General features: G+C 45.1%; 1 protein-coding gene across 2 annotated transcripts in view; it reads right to left on the bottom strand.

Annotated features, from left to right (window-relative positions):
* Window positions 1-10,027: 10,027 nt before the first annotated feature.
* Window positions 10,028-20,101, bottom strand: part of LOC139534022 (carbohydrate sulfotransferase 11-like) — a 114,607-nt gene continuing 104,533 nt past the window's right edge. For both annotated transcript variants that reach the window (XM_071332622.1, XM_071332621.1), the window contains exons 3-4: window positions 15,972-16,201; window positions 10,028-15,225 (exon numbers count right to left, since the gene is read on the bottom strand). In XM_071332622.1, the coding sequence (XP_071188723.1) occupies window positions 14,601-15,225; window positions 15,972-16,201 (855 nt within the window). In that variant the 3' untranslated portion in view covers window positions 10,028-14,600. The remainder of the gene's footprint in view (window positions 15,226-15,971; window positions 16,202-20,101) is intronic.

Here is a 20,101-nt window from a genome sequence, read left to right as displayed (position 1 = left end):
GCTGCTTACAAATGTGTGATTATACTGAGTGAAGATTTGCCGGTCCCTCAGAGAGGTTAATTGGATGTTGTAGTATTAGTGGTTGTTCAGTCAAAGCTCTTGTCTAAAGAGGTTTAGGATGAAATGCCGGTAGACAGGGAAGGACAAGATCAGCTCCGATTGAGACATCCGTGTATACCGACACTTCTCTGCAGTAAAGCAATGTTATGATTTGAAGTCTACCACACTGGTAGAAATATATTGTGTGCTCTTTGGATGCCCTCAGGAGATCACTGGACAATCACTGTCTCTATCTCCCCCAGTCTCCATGGTAACACCAGTGTGGTATTTCACCTTTCATGACCTCTCTCGATGAACATGCCTACACACACACGCTCTTGTCTGTCTTCCCTCTTCCTGTCACTGCTTCCGTCTCATTATGTCTTCTCACTACTTCTCTCATTCCCTTCCTCTCGTTCTCTAACCATTCTTTATTTCTCAGAGCTCTCTCTTTCAGTTGTGAGAGACCAGAGAGGTGGGAACAGCACCCCCAGAGACATGTTGACATTACATGCTCCTTTGGGTGGACACTAATATTAAAAATGCCATATCATATCAACTGGTGTGTGAGGTTATGATAGCTTGGCTATGTCACCTACAGGCCGATCTGTCTCTGTGGAGGTGTTATACATGTTAGGTGATTTAGTTTGAAAGGTGTCGCGTCAGATTAAGATTATAGAATTCATTGGAAGTGTGAAGAAGGGTTTACTGTAATTGCTGAAGTTTTACTTGGCATAGAGTTGGAAAGAGAAAAGCATTTGAATAACAGCGTATGGACTCAGTCCGACAGTGGTGAAATAGTTTTATACATTATCATTATAGTATCTCTACATTCTGACGCCTTGGAAATGGAGTTGCATGGTAAAAAGAAAGATATATTATCTGGTTCTGGACATCAAAGATGAGCTTGAGCAGTATTCCTTAACCCTCTCCTGGGATAGATCAGAACATGAACCTTTAATGCTTGTTTCTGAATGCATCACAGTCCGTTGTCTGACCAATACTTAGTAGATCTGATGGTGACAAGCGTTCCAACCACCTCCACCTTTTAGTTCCAACTAGGCCTAAGTAGGGTTGCACATTTTGAGGAATATTCAGAGGTGGAAACTTTCCGTGGGAATTAACAGGAATTAATGGGAATTAACGGAAATATATGCAAACGAATATTAATACCATTTTAATGTAGATGTTTTTTGCATTGGATATATTTACCATATCATATGGAGACAGAAACATAAATATTTTACCTTATCATAAGTAGACATAATTGCAAATTATTAAATCTTTCCAATAGAAATTTTAAAAACAATTTAGTTACAAATTGAACTTTAATTAAATGAGTTTACTCTTCACATGGGATGATTTCACTGAACAACAAAAGAGAATATTGAATGATCCCCAATGATCCATCGCATCTCACAAAAACCTTTTCAACATACATCTGTAAAATGAAAGTCTAGAAACTAAAGCTTTAGTTGTCTTCCTCTCAGGCTTCCATGTCTTCTCCCTGGACCTCCTCAATGTCCACCTCTTGAACATCAGACTCTGAGGCCTCATCTTCACTGTCACTTTCCAACCTTGTTAAGGATGTCTTGTTGTCAGGCTCAAAAAGCCTCAAATTTGCAAAGATGGCCACCAATTCTTCAACCCTTGTATTGGTCAGCCTGTTGCGCGCTTTGGTGTGTGTTCCCAAACAAGGACCAGTTGCGCTCTGAGGCGGCTGATGTTTGTGCGATTTAGAGGATGATGGAAGCAACAGGGGAAAGAGCCTCAGCTCCACAAAGTCCCTTCCACCAGGTGGCTGATGTGATATGTTGGCACGGCTGCCGTATTGCATCTCCATCCCAAGGGCCTTGCTTGGAGTGTACTTCGCCAGACTGCCAAGAACCTTGCCCTCATCCAGGCCAAGATGGCAAGACATGGTAGTGATGACACTGTAGGCCTTGTTGATCTCTGCACCAGACAGGATGCTCTTGCCAGCATACTTGGGGTCCAACATGTACGCTGCGGCGTGTATGGGCTTCAGGCAGAAGTCTTCACGCTTTTTGATGTATTTCAGAACTGCAGTGTCCTCAGCTTGGAGCAACGGTGAAGTGGACAGGGCAGTATGGATTTCTTCTCTTACATCTGCAAGCAGAGTCTGAACATCAGACAGGATGGCATTGTGTCCCTCAATCTGTGCAATGGCTACTACTATAGGTTTCAGGCTGCTTACCACTCTCTCCCAAAACACATCATCCAGGAGACTTCTCTTGATGGAGCTGTCCATATCGTCAGACTGTGATATGGCCATTTCTTGGAGAGAACCCTTCCCCTCCAGGAGACTGTCAAACATGATGACATCACCATTCCAAAGGGTGTTGCTGGCCAGCTTCAATGTGGTGCTCTTATTCTTCTCACTTTGTTTGGTGAGGTAGATTGCTGCTATGACTTGATGACCCTTCACATACCTAACCTTGGCTCTGTATCCATTTTATTCAGTGCCTTGATGTACTTGAGGAGCAGATTCAATGCATGAGCAGCACAGCCAATGGGTGTGATGTGAGGGTAGGACTCCTCCACTTTAGACCAAGCAGCCTTTATGTTCACAGCATTGTCGGTCAACAGTGCAAGTACTTTCTGTGGTCCAAGGTCATTGATGATAGCCTTCAGCCCATCTGCAATGTAGAGACCGGTGTGTCTGTCTCCTTGTGTCTGTGTTCTTGTAGAATACTGGTTGAGGGGTGGAGATGATGTAGTTAATTATTCCTTGCCTATGAACATTCGACCACCTATCAGAGATGATTGCGATAGTCTGCTTTCTCTATGATTTACTTGACCTTCACTTGAACTCTGCATCCAGCAAATGAGTAGATCAAGCATGTCTGGTTGGAGGGGTGTATGCTGAATGAAGAACATTCAGAAATCTCTTCCAATACACATTGCCTGTGAGCATCAGAGGTGAACCAGTTGCATACACAGCTCGAGCAAGACATTCATCAGCAGGAGGACCATGAGCTGTTGCTATCGATAAGGTGTGTGAATCATAATTTTCACCTCGAATAGAGGTAGAGGGACTTTTGTCAGAGGTTGCTTGTTGTGAGCGCTGAGGGAACTTTATGCACTTGGCCAGATGATTCTGCGTCTTTGTTGCATTCTTCACATATGATTTGGCACAGTATTTGCAAATGTACACAGTTTTTCCTTATACATTAGCTGTAGTGAAATGTCCCCACACATCAGATAGTAAAAATATTAGAGAAAAAATTGTAAAAAAAAACAGCAAATACAAGTCCATGTACAGATAAATAGTTAGGCAGTTAGATTAAACAACTCATTTGTAAGATATATATTTTTAAATGGAACATGTATGGGAAACAGGTGAATTAACACTCCTCAGTTAGCAGGCTCAAGCAAGCTAAAACCCACATGGTAGCAAAAACTATCTGAAATTGTTAACAAGTTCTAAATTATTTAAACACACTTTGCTGTAGGCTACTATTTACTAGTTAACAAAAAATCATGTATGTCATATAAAATATATTCACCCCACCCAGTATTGTGATCAAAACTTACCAGAAAGCATGTAGTCCTTGGCTCAGACAGTGTAGTAGTGTGGGCTCAATAGCATCTCATTAGTGTGCAAGATCTTGAGAATCAGCTGTACATGTGATGGAAGAATGCACTGTGCATGCAGAGGGTTGCAATTCCATTGAATTGGGGATAGTTTAACCAAAATATGCCTAGAATAGAAGACCTAGAATTGCCTTGTGTATCCCACAAAAAAAGGTTCACTGTTATAAGCTAACTTTTTTAATGAATTTAAGCAAAATTCCCCAAATTCCAGAGTTTAACTTCCCATGGAAAATTACCAGAAAGTTTCCGACCCTTTACCACCCTAGGACTAGGTCTATCCAATGGATATCTATTATTTGACAGTACTGATACCATGCTACGTTAACCCATGTACCGTAATACGCCTTCAGTTTGCTGTGTTTATGTTCTTTCTCAGTGAAGTCGGAAGGGCGTGACTAAGTAGTTAAAGAGCAGATTTGCTGCTTGTGTATTTTCATGGTTGTGTTGCGCGCTTGTCTGTCTGCCCCGTTTAAGAGCCGATTTTCATGGTTGTAGAGGAGAGTCTCTGAAGTGTCAGTACCGTGTGGCTTAACGACCAGAGCAGAACCTCCTGAGACCCCATAACCAGAACACTGAATTACTCTTGGCTGTCTCTTCACCTCCTGTCTATACTGTATAGGAGAGAGCAGGAAATCAGGATGTAATCTATCTAGACTACTGACATGCTTGTTTTTTCTTTTACTGTACTGTCCTCTGTAGATACTTACTCAAATTCTGCAATCACTGACTGCATGGGGGAAAAGATACTTGGAAGTGAGGTTTTAAATGATATCATTCTTAAAGTGTGTTATGGGATTTCTCTGCCTCCTTCCCATTCAGTAGATACTGTAGTTGTTGAGCATGGATAATGTTATTGTGACAGCATAGGGTTAAAACAAAATGTCTGCATTAGGAAAAGATGAGGAGTTGCAAAAAGTGAACACCAGATGGTTGAGAGAGTGAACTCCCACTGTGTTACTGTTGAGTTAAGATGTTAGACATTTATTACACTAGATGGTTTTTATGAGGTGGCATGTCTCCAATGTTGGCCCATGTCTCTGCCTGGCTACAGAGAGGAATCATGTACTGTATGACTGCATCACACACTCTCTCTTACTACAGTCTGAGAATGTAAGTGAGCAGCCTCTGTATGTTTGTTCTGTGTTTCTATGTGTAGTATGTACAGTATTCTGTAACAGTGTGCCTCTGTTGATGTCTAGACGCTCTGGTGTTAACAAGGGGTGCTGAACCTTGTATTGGGGGGTTTGAGTTGACAGGTTTGACTATGGCTTGGGAAAAGGGGTACGGTCTGCACCAGGGGGACCATGAAATTGAAACCTAATCCAGGGGTCATCTCTGGCCCCTCCAGTAGTCCCAGCGGACCTATGTGGCCCCCGGGCTTACTGGCCTAACTGAACGGAGAACAATAGCTGATTCACACTGGAAGCTAATAGGAAACAGATAATTTCCCCCCCTGATTATTTTCTCTAGTGATGGGGTGTTCAGAGTGTGCCTCTATGGAAACTCAATTGACCCAGTGTTGCTGTGAGAGATAATCATGACTGTCAGGGGTAAACCTTAATGAGGGTTATTAAAATGAAAATCACTGTTATATGTTTTACTACTATGACTGGAGAGCGAGAGGGATGGGTTGGAGAGGGGAAATAACTAGTAGGAAGGAGACATGGAGGAAGGGAAGTAAACTGAGAGATTCCTGCCACCCAGGGGTGAGATTCCTTGGGGACTGATGGAGTGGCGTCAGATGCCAGGGTTAGCCTTCTGACCTGAACTGTGCTGTTGCCAAGAGTTCAAATAAGAACAGCTCAAGTATTTCTTGTCTACAGTCGGCCTGGTTCATAATCTAGCCGTGTCTTTATCACCTCTGAACCTTAGCCAGTATAAAACCTACTGTAGACCTATGTCACTGAGGGGGACTGGGAGGAATCAATGACGCTGTGGGCAGGGCCCGATGGCTCTACTGAGGAAGTGAAACACCAATTGATTCTTCTTTACTTAGACCCCAATCAATCTCATTTGGCAAGAAACCCAGAAAGAGGGAGAAAGTGATAGCCACCGGGTGGGTGGTGAACATTAATTTGAGGTGGGAATCACACATCTGCGTGTGTGGCAACGTATGGAAGCCTGAGGGGGACACAGCCATGAGATACACAGAGAACAGCATAAATGGACCGAGAGAGAGAGATTGTTTTGGAGACCTGCGGTGATGCAACACTTTGTCAGGTGTTGTATTTGCCTTTTAAGCATAAATAAAGCCCCAACTGATTACATGCATTCTCCCAAACCACAGATACCCACAGTGACACAGCTCACATGGACACAGCAGCTGTTAACTTCCCTTCCCTACACATGAACACACACACACACACACTCCCCTGATGTGCCACTGTCAGCAGCCTCCCTCTAATGACAGGGTTTATAGCCAATGAGAAGGCAGGGCCGTGGAAATAGGCTGGATGTATTTCTGACAGGAATGGGGAAATACCTCTGTATGTGGGGAGATGCTGGAACTATTTCTGACAGGAATAGAGAAATGCCTCTGTATGTGGAGAGATGCTGGATGTATTTCTGACAGGAATGGAGAAATGCCTCTGTATGTGGAGAGATGCTGGATGTATTTCTGACAGGAATGGAGAAATGCCTCTGTATGTGGGGAGATGCTGGATGTATTTCTGACAGGAGTGGAGAAATGCCTCTGTATGTGGGTAAATGCTGGATGTATTTCTGACAGGAGTGGAGAAATGCCTCTGTATGTGGGGAGATGCTGGATGCATTTCTGACAGGAGTGGAGAAATGCCTCTGTATGTGGAGAGATGCTGGATGTATTTCTGACAGGAATGGAGAAATGCCTCTGTATGTGGGGAGATGCTGGATGTTTTAGAATGGGAATATTAACTTGTTTCCTATGTCTTGGAAAAAGCAGGTGGTGGAATTTACAGTGGCAGTAAGTTTCATGCATAACGTATTGTGTTGTAGTTCTCTGGGTCGGTTATCTCTGCTTATATTAGGGATTGATATGTAGTTCAGAAAGGTGGTAGGAGACAGTACTGTGCTTTTATTAATGAAAGACTGATCTGTGGCGAGAGAGGGATGAGAACTTTCCAACTCAAGTTTTTTTTTATGGGTTCCGTGGGCCTGGCCATTTCTTCAAAGGTGCCCACTTGAAAGGAACCACTGTGCTGACCACAAGGTCTGTATAATGAGAGAGATCAGGACCTTTCCACAGAGAGCAGGCTGTATACATGCACTGGAACAAGTGGCCATATTGGGACGGATTCAAACCAAGCTGTTGACATTGAGAAAGTCCCCTATGTGAACTACAGGGTGCAATAAATAGCAGTGGCCTCAGTGACTCAGCATTTGGTTGATTCATCAGCATAGCAGCAACTTTACACCAGTTATAATTGTGCTTTCACAGTTCGTCAAATGTATCTGTCATTAGATCCTTAGCTAGTTTCTATTTCTTCATGACAAATGTACAGAGATGAGTGTGAAAGAGCTACTGGCTCTCCGGGTAACGATCTCGCCTCTAGTACACAGGGTTGTAGGTTCAATCCCAGGCTCAGCTCTCGAGTGTAGTTGTGTTGATACTCAGTAATGGTTGGAAGGCTAGTAGATGTCATGGGGTAAATACCTGGGGTTCCCTCTCCTGCAAAAAGCAGCAGTCGTGGATGAAATCTCCTGGAAAAACTAACTGTCTGCTTTTTGCAGGGGATTTTATCCATGACTGTTGCTCTTTGCTGTTCTGGAATTGCACCCCAGGAATGTATACTGCCTTCAAATCACCCATTTCCTCAAGTGGCCGTAACTCCTCAGAAGGCAACCACACAGCACCTGGGTTTAAACCTACAACTCCGACTCCAACACCAAGTTTGCCGATGACACACAACATTGATGAGACGGCCTATAGGGAGGTCAGAGACCTGGCCGTGTGGTGCCAGGACAACAACTTTTCCCTCAACGTGATCAAGACAAAGGAGATGATTGTGGACTACAGGAAAATGAGGACCGAGCACGCCTCCATTCTCATCGTCGGGGCTGTAGTGGAACAGGTTGAGAGCTTCAAGTTCCTTGGTGTCCACATTACCAACAAACTATCATGGTCAAACACACTAAGACACTCGTGAATCAAATCAAATCACATTTTATTGGTCACATACACATGGTTAGCAGATGTTAATGCGAGTGTAGCGAAATGCTTGTGCTTCTAGTTCCGACAATGCAGTAATATCTAAAAACAAATCGAACAAATTCCCAACAACTACCTTATTCACACAAATGTAAAGGGATTAATAAGAATATGTACATATAAATATATGGATGAGCGATGGCTGTGCGGCATAGGCTAGATGCAGTAGATGGTATAGAATACAGTATATACATATGAGATGAGTAATGTAGGATATGTAAACATTATTAAAGTGACTAGTGATACCTTTTATTAAGTCAATTTATTTAAGTGGCCAGAGATTTGAGTCTGTATGTTGGCAGCAGCCTCTCTATGTTAGTGATGGCTGTTTAACATTCTGATGGCCTTGAGATAGAAGCTGTTTTTCAGTCTCTCGGTCCCAGCTTTGATGCACCTGTACTGACTTCGCCTTCTGGATGATAGGGGGGTGAACAGGCAGTGGCTCGGGTGGTTGTTGTCCTTGATGATCTTTTTGGCCTTTCTGTGACATCAGGTGCTGTAGGCGTCCTGGAGGGCAGGTAGTTTGCCCCCGGGGATGCGTTGTGCAGTCCGCACTACCCTCTGGAGAGCCTAGCCGTTAAGGGCATTGCAGTTGCCGTACCAGGTGTTGATACAGCCAGACAGGATGCTCTCGATTGTGCATCTGTAAATGTTTGTGAGTGTTTTAGGTGACAAGCCAAATTTCTTCAGCCTCCTGAGGTTGAAGAGGCGCTGTTGTGCCTTCTTCACCACGCTGTCTGTGTGGGTGGACCATTTCAGTTTGTCCGTGATGTGTATGCCGAGGAACTTAAAACTTTTCACCTTCTCCACGACAAATCCTATTCCCCCTCAGGAGACTGAAAAGATTTGGCATGGGTCCTCAGATCCTACAGCTGCACCATTGAGAACATCCTGACTGGTTGCATCACTGCCTGGTGTGGCAACTGCTCAGCCTCCGTCCGCAAGGCACTACTGAGGGTAGTGTGTATGGCCCAGTACATCACTGGGGCCAAGCTTCCTGCAATCCAGGACCTCTATACCAGGCGGTGTCAGAGGAAGGCCAAAAAAGTGTCAAAGACTCCAGCCACCCTGGTCATGGACTGTTCTCTCTGCTACTGCACAGCAAGCGGAACCGGAGTGCCAAGTTTAGGTCCAAAAGGCTTAACAGCTTCTACCCCCAAGCCGTAAGACTCCTGAACAGCTAATCAAAGGGCTACCCAGACCCCTCTTTTACGCTGCTGCTACTCTCTGTTTATTATCTATGCATAGTCACTAACTACACCTACATGTACATATTACCTCAGCTAACCGGTGCCCCCACACATGACTCTGTACCGGTACCCCATGTATATACTGTAGCCTCGCTATTGTTATTTTACTGCTGCTGTTTAATTATTTGTTACTTTTATTTTCTATTTTTTACTTAACACTTTTTTTTCTTAACTTCTTAACTGCATTGTTGGTTAAGGGCTTGTAAGTAAGCATTTCACTGTATGGTCTACACCTGTTGTATTCGGCGCATGTGACAAATAACATTTGATTAGATTTGATTTATGGCTCAAGATCCTCACGCCAGGGAGACACGACTCCTTCGCACTTCTTACCATTCTCTTTTGTATATTTGACGTTGAGAGTTGCAGAAACATACGAGAAATTAGGTTTGAACCCACAACCTCTTGGTTTTGAGTCAGGCACTTACCATTGAACCACCATCTGCGTCACATGTATGGTCATTCTGTTTGTACAGGAGATTGAGCTTCTGTTTTCATCTCCACTTCAGTTCCTCCACAGCTAGCAGATAGCGGCAGCTACCAATGTGGACCACACATGAAAGCGTGTACGTTATACATACCACACGAATATTCTTCCATCGTGGAGCACAAGAATGTCTCGGTAACCATGGTAACCCGGGAAATTGTTTTGGCAAAGCGGCATCTGCAGGCTTTTCACAAACAAAACAGATGGCGTGTTTTGGAACGCCAAGCGTGGAATCATCAGGTGGCATGGGGTGCCCATGGGTTGACGAGAGACAATATCCATGCCAACCAGAGAATACCCATGGAACCACTGAGTGATAATGTGACAAATATGTATGCGTGATTAGCGTTTGATATATAGAATGTCGTGTGTTTGTTGTGTCTGTGTTTGCACGCGCATGCTTGCTTGTATGCAGACAGTGAAAAAACACATTCGTCCGGGGCATCTGGGTTTGAGTTTCTGAGGCATTTTATTGTGAAAACATCAGACAGAATGAACCATGGAACACTGCTGGGGAATCACAACTCCTCTCCCACTACCTGCAGTCGATATATTCAATTATTCATGTTTCTGGTGAGAGGGCCTTGATGATGAACCGACAGTCTGTCCCGTGAGAAAAGTCCAGGTGTGTTGCCATGGAGACCACCAGGAGGAATGTTATGGGTAGTCGTTGGTGAATGAATGAATAAATAAATACAACGTAGCCTGTTTGAGAGAGTTCCTCGAGTTACTCTAAGGCAGCGCAGGTACAGTACAGAGCGACCTTTCCAATACACACACAGTTCAGATACACACTCGTTGGTACAGCACATTGTGACCTCTCCGACACACACACTGGCCGTTGACATGGCATCTGACAGCAGAGTAGCCGGGCCAGACTCTCAACAACATTGGTTTAAGTGAACACAGCTCAACACACACTCTCACCATCTGGCAACGGATGAGAACACTGAAACCAGCACACAGAGATCTGAGGGTTGAGGTGTGGTTTTGAAGGGTGTACGTACAACCTCTGAGCAACACAGAGCCACAGAAAACCATCCAGTATCTGAAGGCTTAGGAGAGAAGGGAAGATCTGAGCAGAGCGAGTGTTTCAAAAACCCTCTATTTGCAAAGCCTCTTGTTGTGGTCACATGAGTCTCTCTACAGGTGATCTGGCTGTGTTAGTGTGTGGGATGCTGTTTTTCAACTTTAATCTGACAGTTGAAGAGGGAGAGAGTGTGTGTGTGTGTGTGTGGACTGACCAATCAGATGACAGTAAAGTGCTCCAATGAGAGGAATGAAAAGGCACAGATCATTTCAGCACCCATTGACTCTGTCTGTGGTGACCCTATAAGGTACTGTCTGTGGTGACTGATGTGCCATGTGGTCATGTACTGTAGGCTATGCAGGAGGCAGCCATAGAATGGATTGGACATAATCATCAACTGTGTTCTATCTATATGTTCTATTTCTATGAGGTCAATGAAAAGTGTGGAAGCTGCTGTGGAGTGTTGCTGACAGAGGAATACAACAGAACAACATAGAAAGACATAATTAAGATAGGGAAAGGAAAGAGCTCTATTACCATTCCAGGCTTTGGTTTCTGTGCAGTTGAGTGGGAGATCTGCTCTAACAACCTTCCAGTGATATCAACAGTTGGCAATATTTTGAACATTTCTGAAAAGCCTCATGGTCTGAGAGTTGGTACCAAAGGGCTAATTCGTGACAGCAGGAAACATCACGGGGACCCTTTTATGTGTAACACAAAGGAAGTTCCATGGGCATTATGGGGATGTTTTTACTGTTGCACAGATACTGATTGAATAAGAATATCTCAGACAGAAAGATAAACTATTCACACAAAAAAACACTGACAGATAACTGCCCCATCCATGCTTTTCTCTGGCTAGAAACCCCCGGCCCCAGACTGGATATGTTTACGAATGTGCAGAGGAGCGTGCACTTCCTGTGCTTCTGCATTTAGCAACACAGTAAATATGTAATTCAGTCCAACAATAGACGTCGTTCTCCAACAACATAAATATACCCGTACACTCGTCAATAAATACTTATACAGCACAACAACACTAAATGGACATGTCAGAATTGGATTCGGTGGATTTATAGGTAGAGTGAGCTAGGATATGGAATAAGAATGGAGAATAAAAAAAGGTTTGAATCAGGTCAGTGTTTCCACAGGGATCGTTAGGCTGGGCCTCTGTGGGATTTTAACAGCTCTGTTTGTATAAGAAGCCTGCCCTTTTCCTGTTGCGAGGGTAGGGATCACTGACACTGTCCAAAAACCCACTTCTGTTTTTATATGGGGCTGTTTTGGGAGAGAGGTTGGAGTCAAGAGGAGAGCATAGGAGAGGACTCCATAACAGTTTGTTTGCAGAGTTCTGAAGCTTTTGGGTAAAGTATCTCATTTTGGAGGCTAAATAGGCAGTTAGAGATAAGCTGAGTGTGTGGTGTTTTAAATGTGTCCATACCCAATCATCCCTCCATACCTCACTTACCAACCCTCACTAGAGTACAGCTGCTGAGTAAGAGGCTGCGTGGCATCAATATCTGTGTGTGTGTGTGTGTGTGTGTGTGTGTGTGTGTGTGTGTGTGTGTGTGTGTGTGTGTGTGTGTGTGTGTGTGTGTGTGTGTGTGTGTGTGTGTGTGTGTGTGTGTGTGTGTGTGTGTGTGTGTGTGTGTGTGTGTGTGTGTGTGGAGGGCTCAGAATGCTCCCATTGTTTCTGTAAGTGGATGGAGTCGGAGATGTAGGCCAAACCAGCAGCCTTCCTCTTTATCAGAGCCAGATGTGAAGGGCCTTGTTCCTCCAAACCAGTTGCTAATTATAACGACAAACACATGCAAGCATACACAACTGACACCAATATTTTAGAAGCTATGACAGAATGAGGTGAGCTTGTCATTAGTCACCCCGCCTGTCTAAACAGTCAGAGGGATAGATGAATATAGAAGTGAATCATTTCTGTGCAGCTGTTACTTCTGCTCAGACCTAGCAATATAAAAATATGCTACTTTCCCAATAAACGTCCCTCTCTCTTTGAAGTCTGAATGGAAGAAGAATGACAAAGGGGTGTAAAGAATAAAGAGGACTCCCTCCCTCCCAGCTTGGCTAATTACGGTGTCTTCTCTCTCCCTCCGTCGCCCACTCCTGCACTGTGTATATGACTCTCTGCGATCCCATAGACTACACAGAGTAATGATTAGACACTGCACTTTTACCTGAGGGCGAACACAGACCTGACTTTCACCGCCAGACTCAAAGGTAGACGGTTCCATTATCGATCATTATCAAGGCAACCACTGCTCTTGTTTCTGATTCTGAGCAGTAGCCTGCGATGTAGATATGTATGTGGAATTCTTTTCTCATGCAATAGTTTATGTTTTCAATCACAGGATTGTCAATGTTTTGTAAATTATTGGATGTACCGAAAAGTACTGATAAGAGTTGAGTTGACTGTCCCTTTCTGTCATTGGCAGTGTTCCAACCCTTTGGCACCAGACTCAGTAATGGGGAGAGAGGGAATAACTCTAAATCCCATGGGATGTCCCAGCTCTCACGCACAGAGAAACCAAAGCCACGGACTTCACTATATTGTACGCCCTTCGGAAAAAGGAAGAACATTTAAATGTTATCATTAACAGTGTACCGGAGGCAACTCAGGACAAAAAACATGAAAAACAAAACTCATAAAAACTATTTTATCTTTAAAAATCTACTCAAATGTTCATCTGCCAAGAAAACGAATATTAAAATCTTCGTCTCCCCCCTCCCACCCACCGACAGTAAAAGTAATTTAAATAATATTTTTTTATTGCTGCTCGCAGCAATGTTTTCATAAGACAATAAAACCAAGACATAAAAAATAAAAAAAAGACTTAATTTACTAAAATACATGATTGGTCGTCGAAGCGGAGGGGGGGTTATGGCCCGTGATCGGGGTTATGGCCCTCCCTGGTTTAAGGGCGTGGCGTGGCGTGGGCGGGGTTATGAGATCCTGTCCCTTAAACCCTTTCACCGCCACACGGGCCATCTCTTCTTCAGTTCCTCGCTGGGTCAGTGGGAGGCCCCTAACACCTGTCAATCACATCCGGTGCACCCATTCACAACGGCACTTCCTTTCTCCTTCTGACCACTTCCTGTGGCTTAAAGCCTTGAGGGTGCTCAGCGTCTTTCTAAAATGGCCGCCGTTTCAGATCCTGCTGTGGGAGTCTGAGGCCTCACCTGGCAAACCTCAGGAGTTCTTTTCACCTATGATGATGGCGATCTTGACAGCATAGCTACTACTTTAGAGCAGTTGGCTGTAAATTGTAGCTCCACTGTTTACACCTGATGGTTCTAGAGGTCTTTAGAGCAAAGTCAATAGACAGCTATAATGAGGAGGTCTTGAGGTGGAGCCAAGAGCCAGTATACTTATCAAATGTATAATTGGTGGGTGCTATCAAACACACCCAGGATACAGCAGACTGAAGGACATGGATGTGTTTTACAATTTGACGGAGTTTCGTTATTGTTCGTTATAAAATAAGCTCAGCTCCCATGATGCTTTGGGGCCAGGGCGCGTGCATGCGAGGCCACCATTTGCTGTGCAAAATCCAAAGCAGCCTAATTGGTCAAGAGTCCCACCTCATTTACATACAGAACACACATCGACCACTCTCCAAGAGTCCTGCTTCTCTCCTCTATTTCCCCTCTTAGAAAACCTCTGACATCAGCTCCACCCGAACCCTGCATTCTCATGGTATAGGATCTCCACTTCCTCCTTTATTACCTTCAGGACAATGCTGATTGGATAACAAAGATTCTTTCACATCAAATCGGATCCAGCACCTTTCCTCAATCTCTGTCCCTCCCATTCACCTCAGCCCTTCCTATTCACCCCCAGAAACAGTGACGACAGTTTTTGAATAAAGCTTTCGCAAAAATATCCATTCTCCTCTCTCTCAGTTATTTTTTTCTTCTCTTATTAAAAGTGGATCGTGCCCAGAGTCCCAACTGGCTAGTCATGTCCTGGTCCTCTAGTCGTTAGTCCAGTCGCAGATAGCTTGGCGTGGAGTAGTTGAACATGAGGAAGTCCAGTTTATACAGCTGGAAGAGCTGGCCGTGCTGCTGAGAGCTGATGTTGCTGAAGAACTGGGCCGTCATGCTGTCTGTGGTGCGGGTGGACTTGGCGTAGGTCGGGAAGCGCACCGACTCGCCCACCCCCGCCAGCCGCAGAACGTAGTTGGCGTCTTCCTCCAGGGTTTCGTACTTGCCCACCAGGTCATAGTGGATGTGACAGGGGTGGCACAGCTGGTACACCGTCTGCCAGTGCTCGTTGAGCGGGCCGTCGCGTTGCGTGGCCGGGTCGACAAGATACTCGGCGAACTCCCGGAACTTGACGTCGGCGCCGTTGAGCAGCGCCTCCTGCGTGGCGTCCTTGCGGTAGCGGCGGACGATCTTGGTGCCGAAGCGGCGGTGGAAGGAGGAGTTGTACTTGAGGGTGAACTTGTTGCGGTAAGCGGAGACGAGCCTCTCGAAGGGCTCCCGGACGAACAGGAACTTGAGGTAGCTCTTGAGGCGGTGGTTGATCTCAGTGATGCTGTACTGGTTCAGATATTTCAGGTTGGACGGGACGTGGGCCTCGTTGGAAGGGATCTCCATAGGGTCACTGGGATGGAGAGAAATAAAGACCATGAGGAACAGAATAAAAAACAACAGAAACAATTAATAGTATCTAAATTGTAGTAGTAAGAGAGGTAGTAATACTAACAGCAGTTATAAACACTGAGTATGGAAAACATTAAGAACACCTGCTCTTTCCATGACAGACTAACCAAGTGAATCCAGGTGAAATCTATGATCCCTCAATGATGTCCCTTGTTAAAGAAGGATTTTTAAGACTTGAGACAATTGAGACATGGATTGTGTCTGTGTGCCATTCAGAGGGTGAATGGGCAAGACAAAATATTTAAGTGCCTTTGAAGGGAGTATGGTAGTAGGTGCCAGGCACACCGGTTTGTGTCAAGAACTGCAACGCTGCTGGGTTTTTCACGCTCAACAGTTTTCTGTGTGTATCAAGAATGGTTCACCACCCAAAGGACATCCAGCCAACTTGACACAACTGTCGGAAGCATTGGAGTCAACATGGGCCAGCATCCCTGTGGAACGCTTTCGACACCTCGTAGAGTCCATCCCCCAATGAACTGTTCTGAGGGCAGAAGGGGGAGATGCAACTCAACATTAGGATGTTATGTGACAGCGTAGTCGTATCAGTAGTAGTATTATAAAATAAAACATTATCCACTATTCAGCTTTTCTTTTTACATCTTTAATCGTTTATTTATTGTGTTCCATACGGAAAATGTGTCTTGCATGGTATTTCAAATCTTAATAGTAGTTTCCTGTGCTACTGACCTGTACTTGCCGCGTCCCGTGAGGACCATCATGACGCGTTTCCAGTTGGTACAGGCCACCTTGGGGACATAGCAGTAGATGAGCTCATGCTCCTCATCCACCACCAGGTGTTTGAGGTCACCAGGGGTCAGGACCCGGCGCTTGCGGCTGGATGCACTCTGGGCCCGACATGACTCTGCTACCTGGTCTCTCCTCCCCTGGTGGAGGATGGCGGCACTGGAGAACTCCGACTGGGGGGGGAAGAGAGAGAGAAGAAGAAAAAAGGAGATATATTAATCTTCTAGAATACAAATGATGATCTATGGGGAGCTGACTAATACAATATGCATAGTTCCCATTTCATTCAACAGTAGCTCACTTGATCCACACATTTCAGTGTAAAGAAAGAAGGACGGGGCAAGAAGGGAGGGAATAATGGAAAGGGGAGAGGAGGAAGTGAGGGAGGGCTGTTCTTGATCTAAAGAGCAGGAATGTTTTCTTAGAGCTGGTGATTATTTTTGCTCTGTACCCTGAATAACCGTTTCAGGGAATTCCCTTGTTTCCCCGGGGACTCTAAATCGATCAGACCGTGCCCTGTGTCGCTCCACATTCTCAGACACACAGCACGACAGCCAGTCAGTGCCACAGCTGTATGCCATACCAGAGACTAGAGAATAGGGCTAGGCCTTTGATGAGGGTTGCTAAAATAACTCATGTCTGGGACCACCTCCATGCTCTCAGCACTTAACCAAACTAAAAGCCTTGTGTTAGTATTTGAACCCCCCCCCCCCTTTAACCATTTATCAAGTGACACGTATATACAGTATATGGCATCTAAGTAAACGTGAACAAATCATGCTTTGTACACCTAAATATAACTGTGAGACAGGTTCTGCCAGTTAAGATCAATTAGCCATTGAAGAGATCATGTGGAGTATAGCACAGCGATGGGAGGTCTATTGTGAGTCATAATCCCTATATAGCGCCCTACTTTTGACCAGGCCCTGGGCCCAAAAGTAGTGCACAATAGGAAATAGGGTGCTATTTCAGACGCACTCTATGTCTTTATCGGAGTTCCTGTCCTAAACACAGGTATGGACAGGTACTGTACTGTGTGTTTACATTCTATAGTAGAGTAGTTGGAAGGCTGTGGTGGGGTTCCTTTGTATTCAGGAACCTTGGATGAAGACTGAGCTACAGCCATACACAGCAGAGAGACAGGACTGAGCTACAGCCATACACAGCAGAGAGACAGGACTGAGCTACAGCCATACACAGCAGAGAGACAGGACTGAGCTACAGCCATACACAGCAGAGAGACAGGACTGAGCTACAGCCATACACAGCAGAGAGACAGGACTGAGCTACAGCCATACACAGCAGAGAGACAGGACTGAGCTACAGCCATACACAGCAGAGAGACAGGACTGAGCTACAGCCATACACAGCAGAGAGACAGGACTGAGCTACAGCCATACACAGCAGAGAGACAGGACTGAGCTACAGCCATACACAGCAGAGAGACAGGACTGAGCTACAGCCATACACAGCAGAGAGACAGGACTGAGCTACAGCCATACACAGCAGAGAGACAGGACTGAGCTACAGCCATACACAGCAGAGAGACAGGACTGAGCTACAGCCATACACAGCAGAGAGACAGGACTGAGCTACAGCCATACACAGCAGAGAGACAGGACTGAGCTACAGCCATACACAGCAGAGAGACAGGACTGAGCTACAGCCATACACAGCAGAGAGACAGGACTGAGCTACAGCCATACACAGCAGAGAGACAGGACTGAGCTACAGCCATACACAGCAGAGAGACAGGACTGAGCTACAGCCATACACAGCAGAGACAGGACTGAGCTACAGCCATACACAGCAGAGAGACAGGACTGAGCTACAGCCATACACAACAGAGAGACAGGACTGAGCTACAGCCATACACAGCAGAGAGACAGGACTGAGCTAGTTTAACAAGGCATGCTAAGTTCCCTCTGTCTTTCTACTGTATCTGTCTCTATGTCATCTCTCTCCCATCTCCCTCCCTCTCTATCTCTCGACATGTCAACTTCACTTCTCCGCAAATTAGTTTGAGAGGCCCGAGCGAGTGACTGAACAAACGAGTGATGCTTGATAATGAACGAGTCGGAGGGAAGAAAGTGACACCCTCCTCCTCCTCCTCACCATCATCTTTTTTCTCCCCCTCTTTTTCTTTGTCTTATCTCCACTACTCCGTTGTCATGCCACATCACATCAAAGCTGACTGGGAGGGAGAGACACTGTGAATACCAGCTCTTTGTTAAGTGGAATTTTCACTTTTGCTCCTCGCAGGGCTATAAAGGCCCTAGATCACACTGAGCAGAACTTCATGAAGTGAAAGAACATCTCTCCATCTCTCTCAGTGGAGAACAAGCACTGTACTTAACATAGTGTGAGAGAGAGAGAGAGAGAGAGAGAGAGAGAGAGAGAGAGAGAGAGAGAGAGAGAGAGAGAGAGAGAGAGAGAGAGAGAGAGAGAGAGAGAGAGAGAGAGAGAGAGAGAGAGAGAGAGAGAGAGAGAGAGAGAGAGAGAGAGAAAATCTTGTCATGTCTCCCCCTCCCCGTTGGATAGTTAACTCCCTGTCGTTTTATCTCCTCTCCTATCTGAGGAGCGAGGGAAGCTCTTATGTGGTGGTAATGATGGGAGGAGATGTGGTCCCGTGTGGCTCAGTTGGTAGAGCATGGCGCTTGCAACGCCAGGGTTGTGGGTTCATTCCCCACGGGGGGACCAGGATGAATATGTATGAACTTTCCAATTTGTAAGTCGCTCTGGATAAGAGCGTCTGCTAAATGACTTAAATGTAAATGTAAATGTGAGATGGAGAGGTAGAAAAGGATATCAGAGATGTGTCTCTCCATAGAGGCAGCCTACAGTGATGGAAGTCAGAGCTCACAGGCCCTAAGTGATTCTGCCCTGCTGTTCCTATGGGAGAACAGACACTATCCAAGTCTGTCTCTGAGCCTCAACCTACAGCAACATACTGTAGAGTAACAGCGCAGACATTCAGTCTGCATACCGGTAAGTACATGAGCACAGCGCTCCTCTCCTGCATGTGTTAGAAAGAGTCCTCCTAGGCATCTGGATGAGCCATCGCTCTTTGACGGTCTCTCCCTCTCTGTAGTCAAGTGGTTTCTCAGACCCTTGCATCAGATCAGCACTTCCTCTGTAACTACAACAGAGTCCTCGTCGATTGAGAGTCTGTGTGCGTGATGCCTGCAGTCTCCAATGGCATCTCTTGTTCCATTCCCTCAGGGTCGAGCTGTCAATCAAAAACGCCAGCACGTCTGATAGCGTTCATGGTTCTCAGAGTAGTGCAACTGACACGAAACCCTCGAACCACATTAGAGTGTCCGTGTGTGTGCTGTGTGTGTGTGCTGTGTGTGTACTGTGTGTGCATGTGTACTGCGTGTGTATGCAGCAACATTTCCAGTTTGCTAAAATCAGTATGTCCCTCCCTGACTCCATAAGTCCATTTATTCCCAGATATATGAATATGCTAATATCAAGTCAAGCCTGTCACATTTCCACACATCAAGCTAGCTTTTGGTGATGAGCCAAGGGACTGTGTGTTTTTGTATTCACAAAAGTGTTCTCTCCTGTAACTGCACTTTTGTTAGTGAAATGTGTGAGTAATAAGGAGTTATTAATATATGCGTTTCCATGTTTCATTTCATAATTTACTTTCTGTCACGGCTTAACAGTCTTACTGAGGTTTGTTATGATGTTGAAATATGTGACTGCTCCTCTTCTGCACAGCAAAGCTATAATAAATAGCCCACTGCAGTTCTGCTGATGGTCGCAAACACTAACGACACAAACTCTTTATAGGCACAGGTGACGTACGAGAGGAGAGGGGAGGAGGGGAGGGAGAGACTAAAGGCTGGCGGCCTACATGGATACAGTACTTGATTCACTCTGTTTTAGAGCAAATGTAGGATACAGTTGAAGTTGGAAGTTTACATACACCTTAGCCAAATACATTTAAACTCAGTTTTTCACCATTCCTGACATTTAATCCTAGTAAAAATTCCCTGTCTTAGGTCAGTTAGGATCACCACTTTATTTTAAGAGTGTGAAATGTCAGAATAATAGTAGAGAGAATT

This window comes from Salvelinus alpinus, chromosome 11 (genome assembly GCF_045679555.1).
Source record: "Salvelinus alpinus chromosome 11, SLU_Salpinus.1, whole genome shotgun sequence".
NCBI classification, from domain to species: Eukaryota; Metazoa; Chordata; class Actinopteri; order Salmoniformes; family Salmonidae; genus Salvelinus; species Salvelinus alpinus.
Note: the sequence above shows the minus strand (reverse complement) of the source record. Positions and strands in the feature narration are given on the sequence as shown.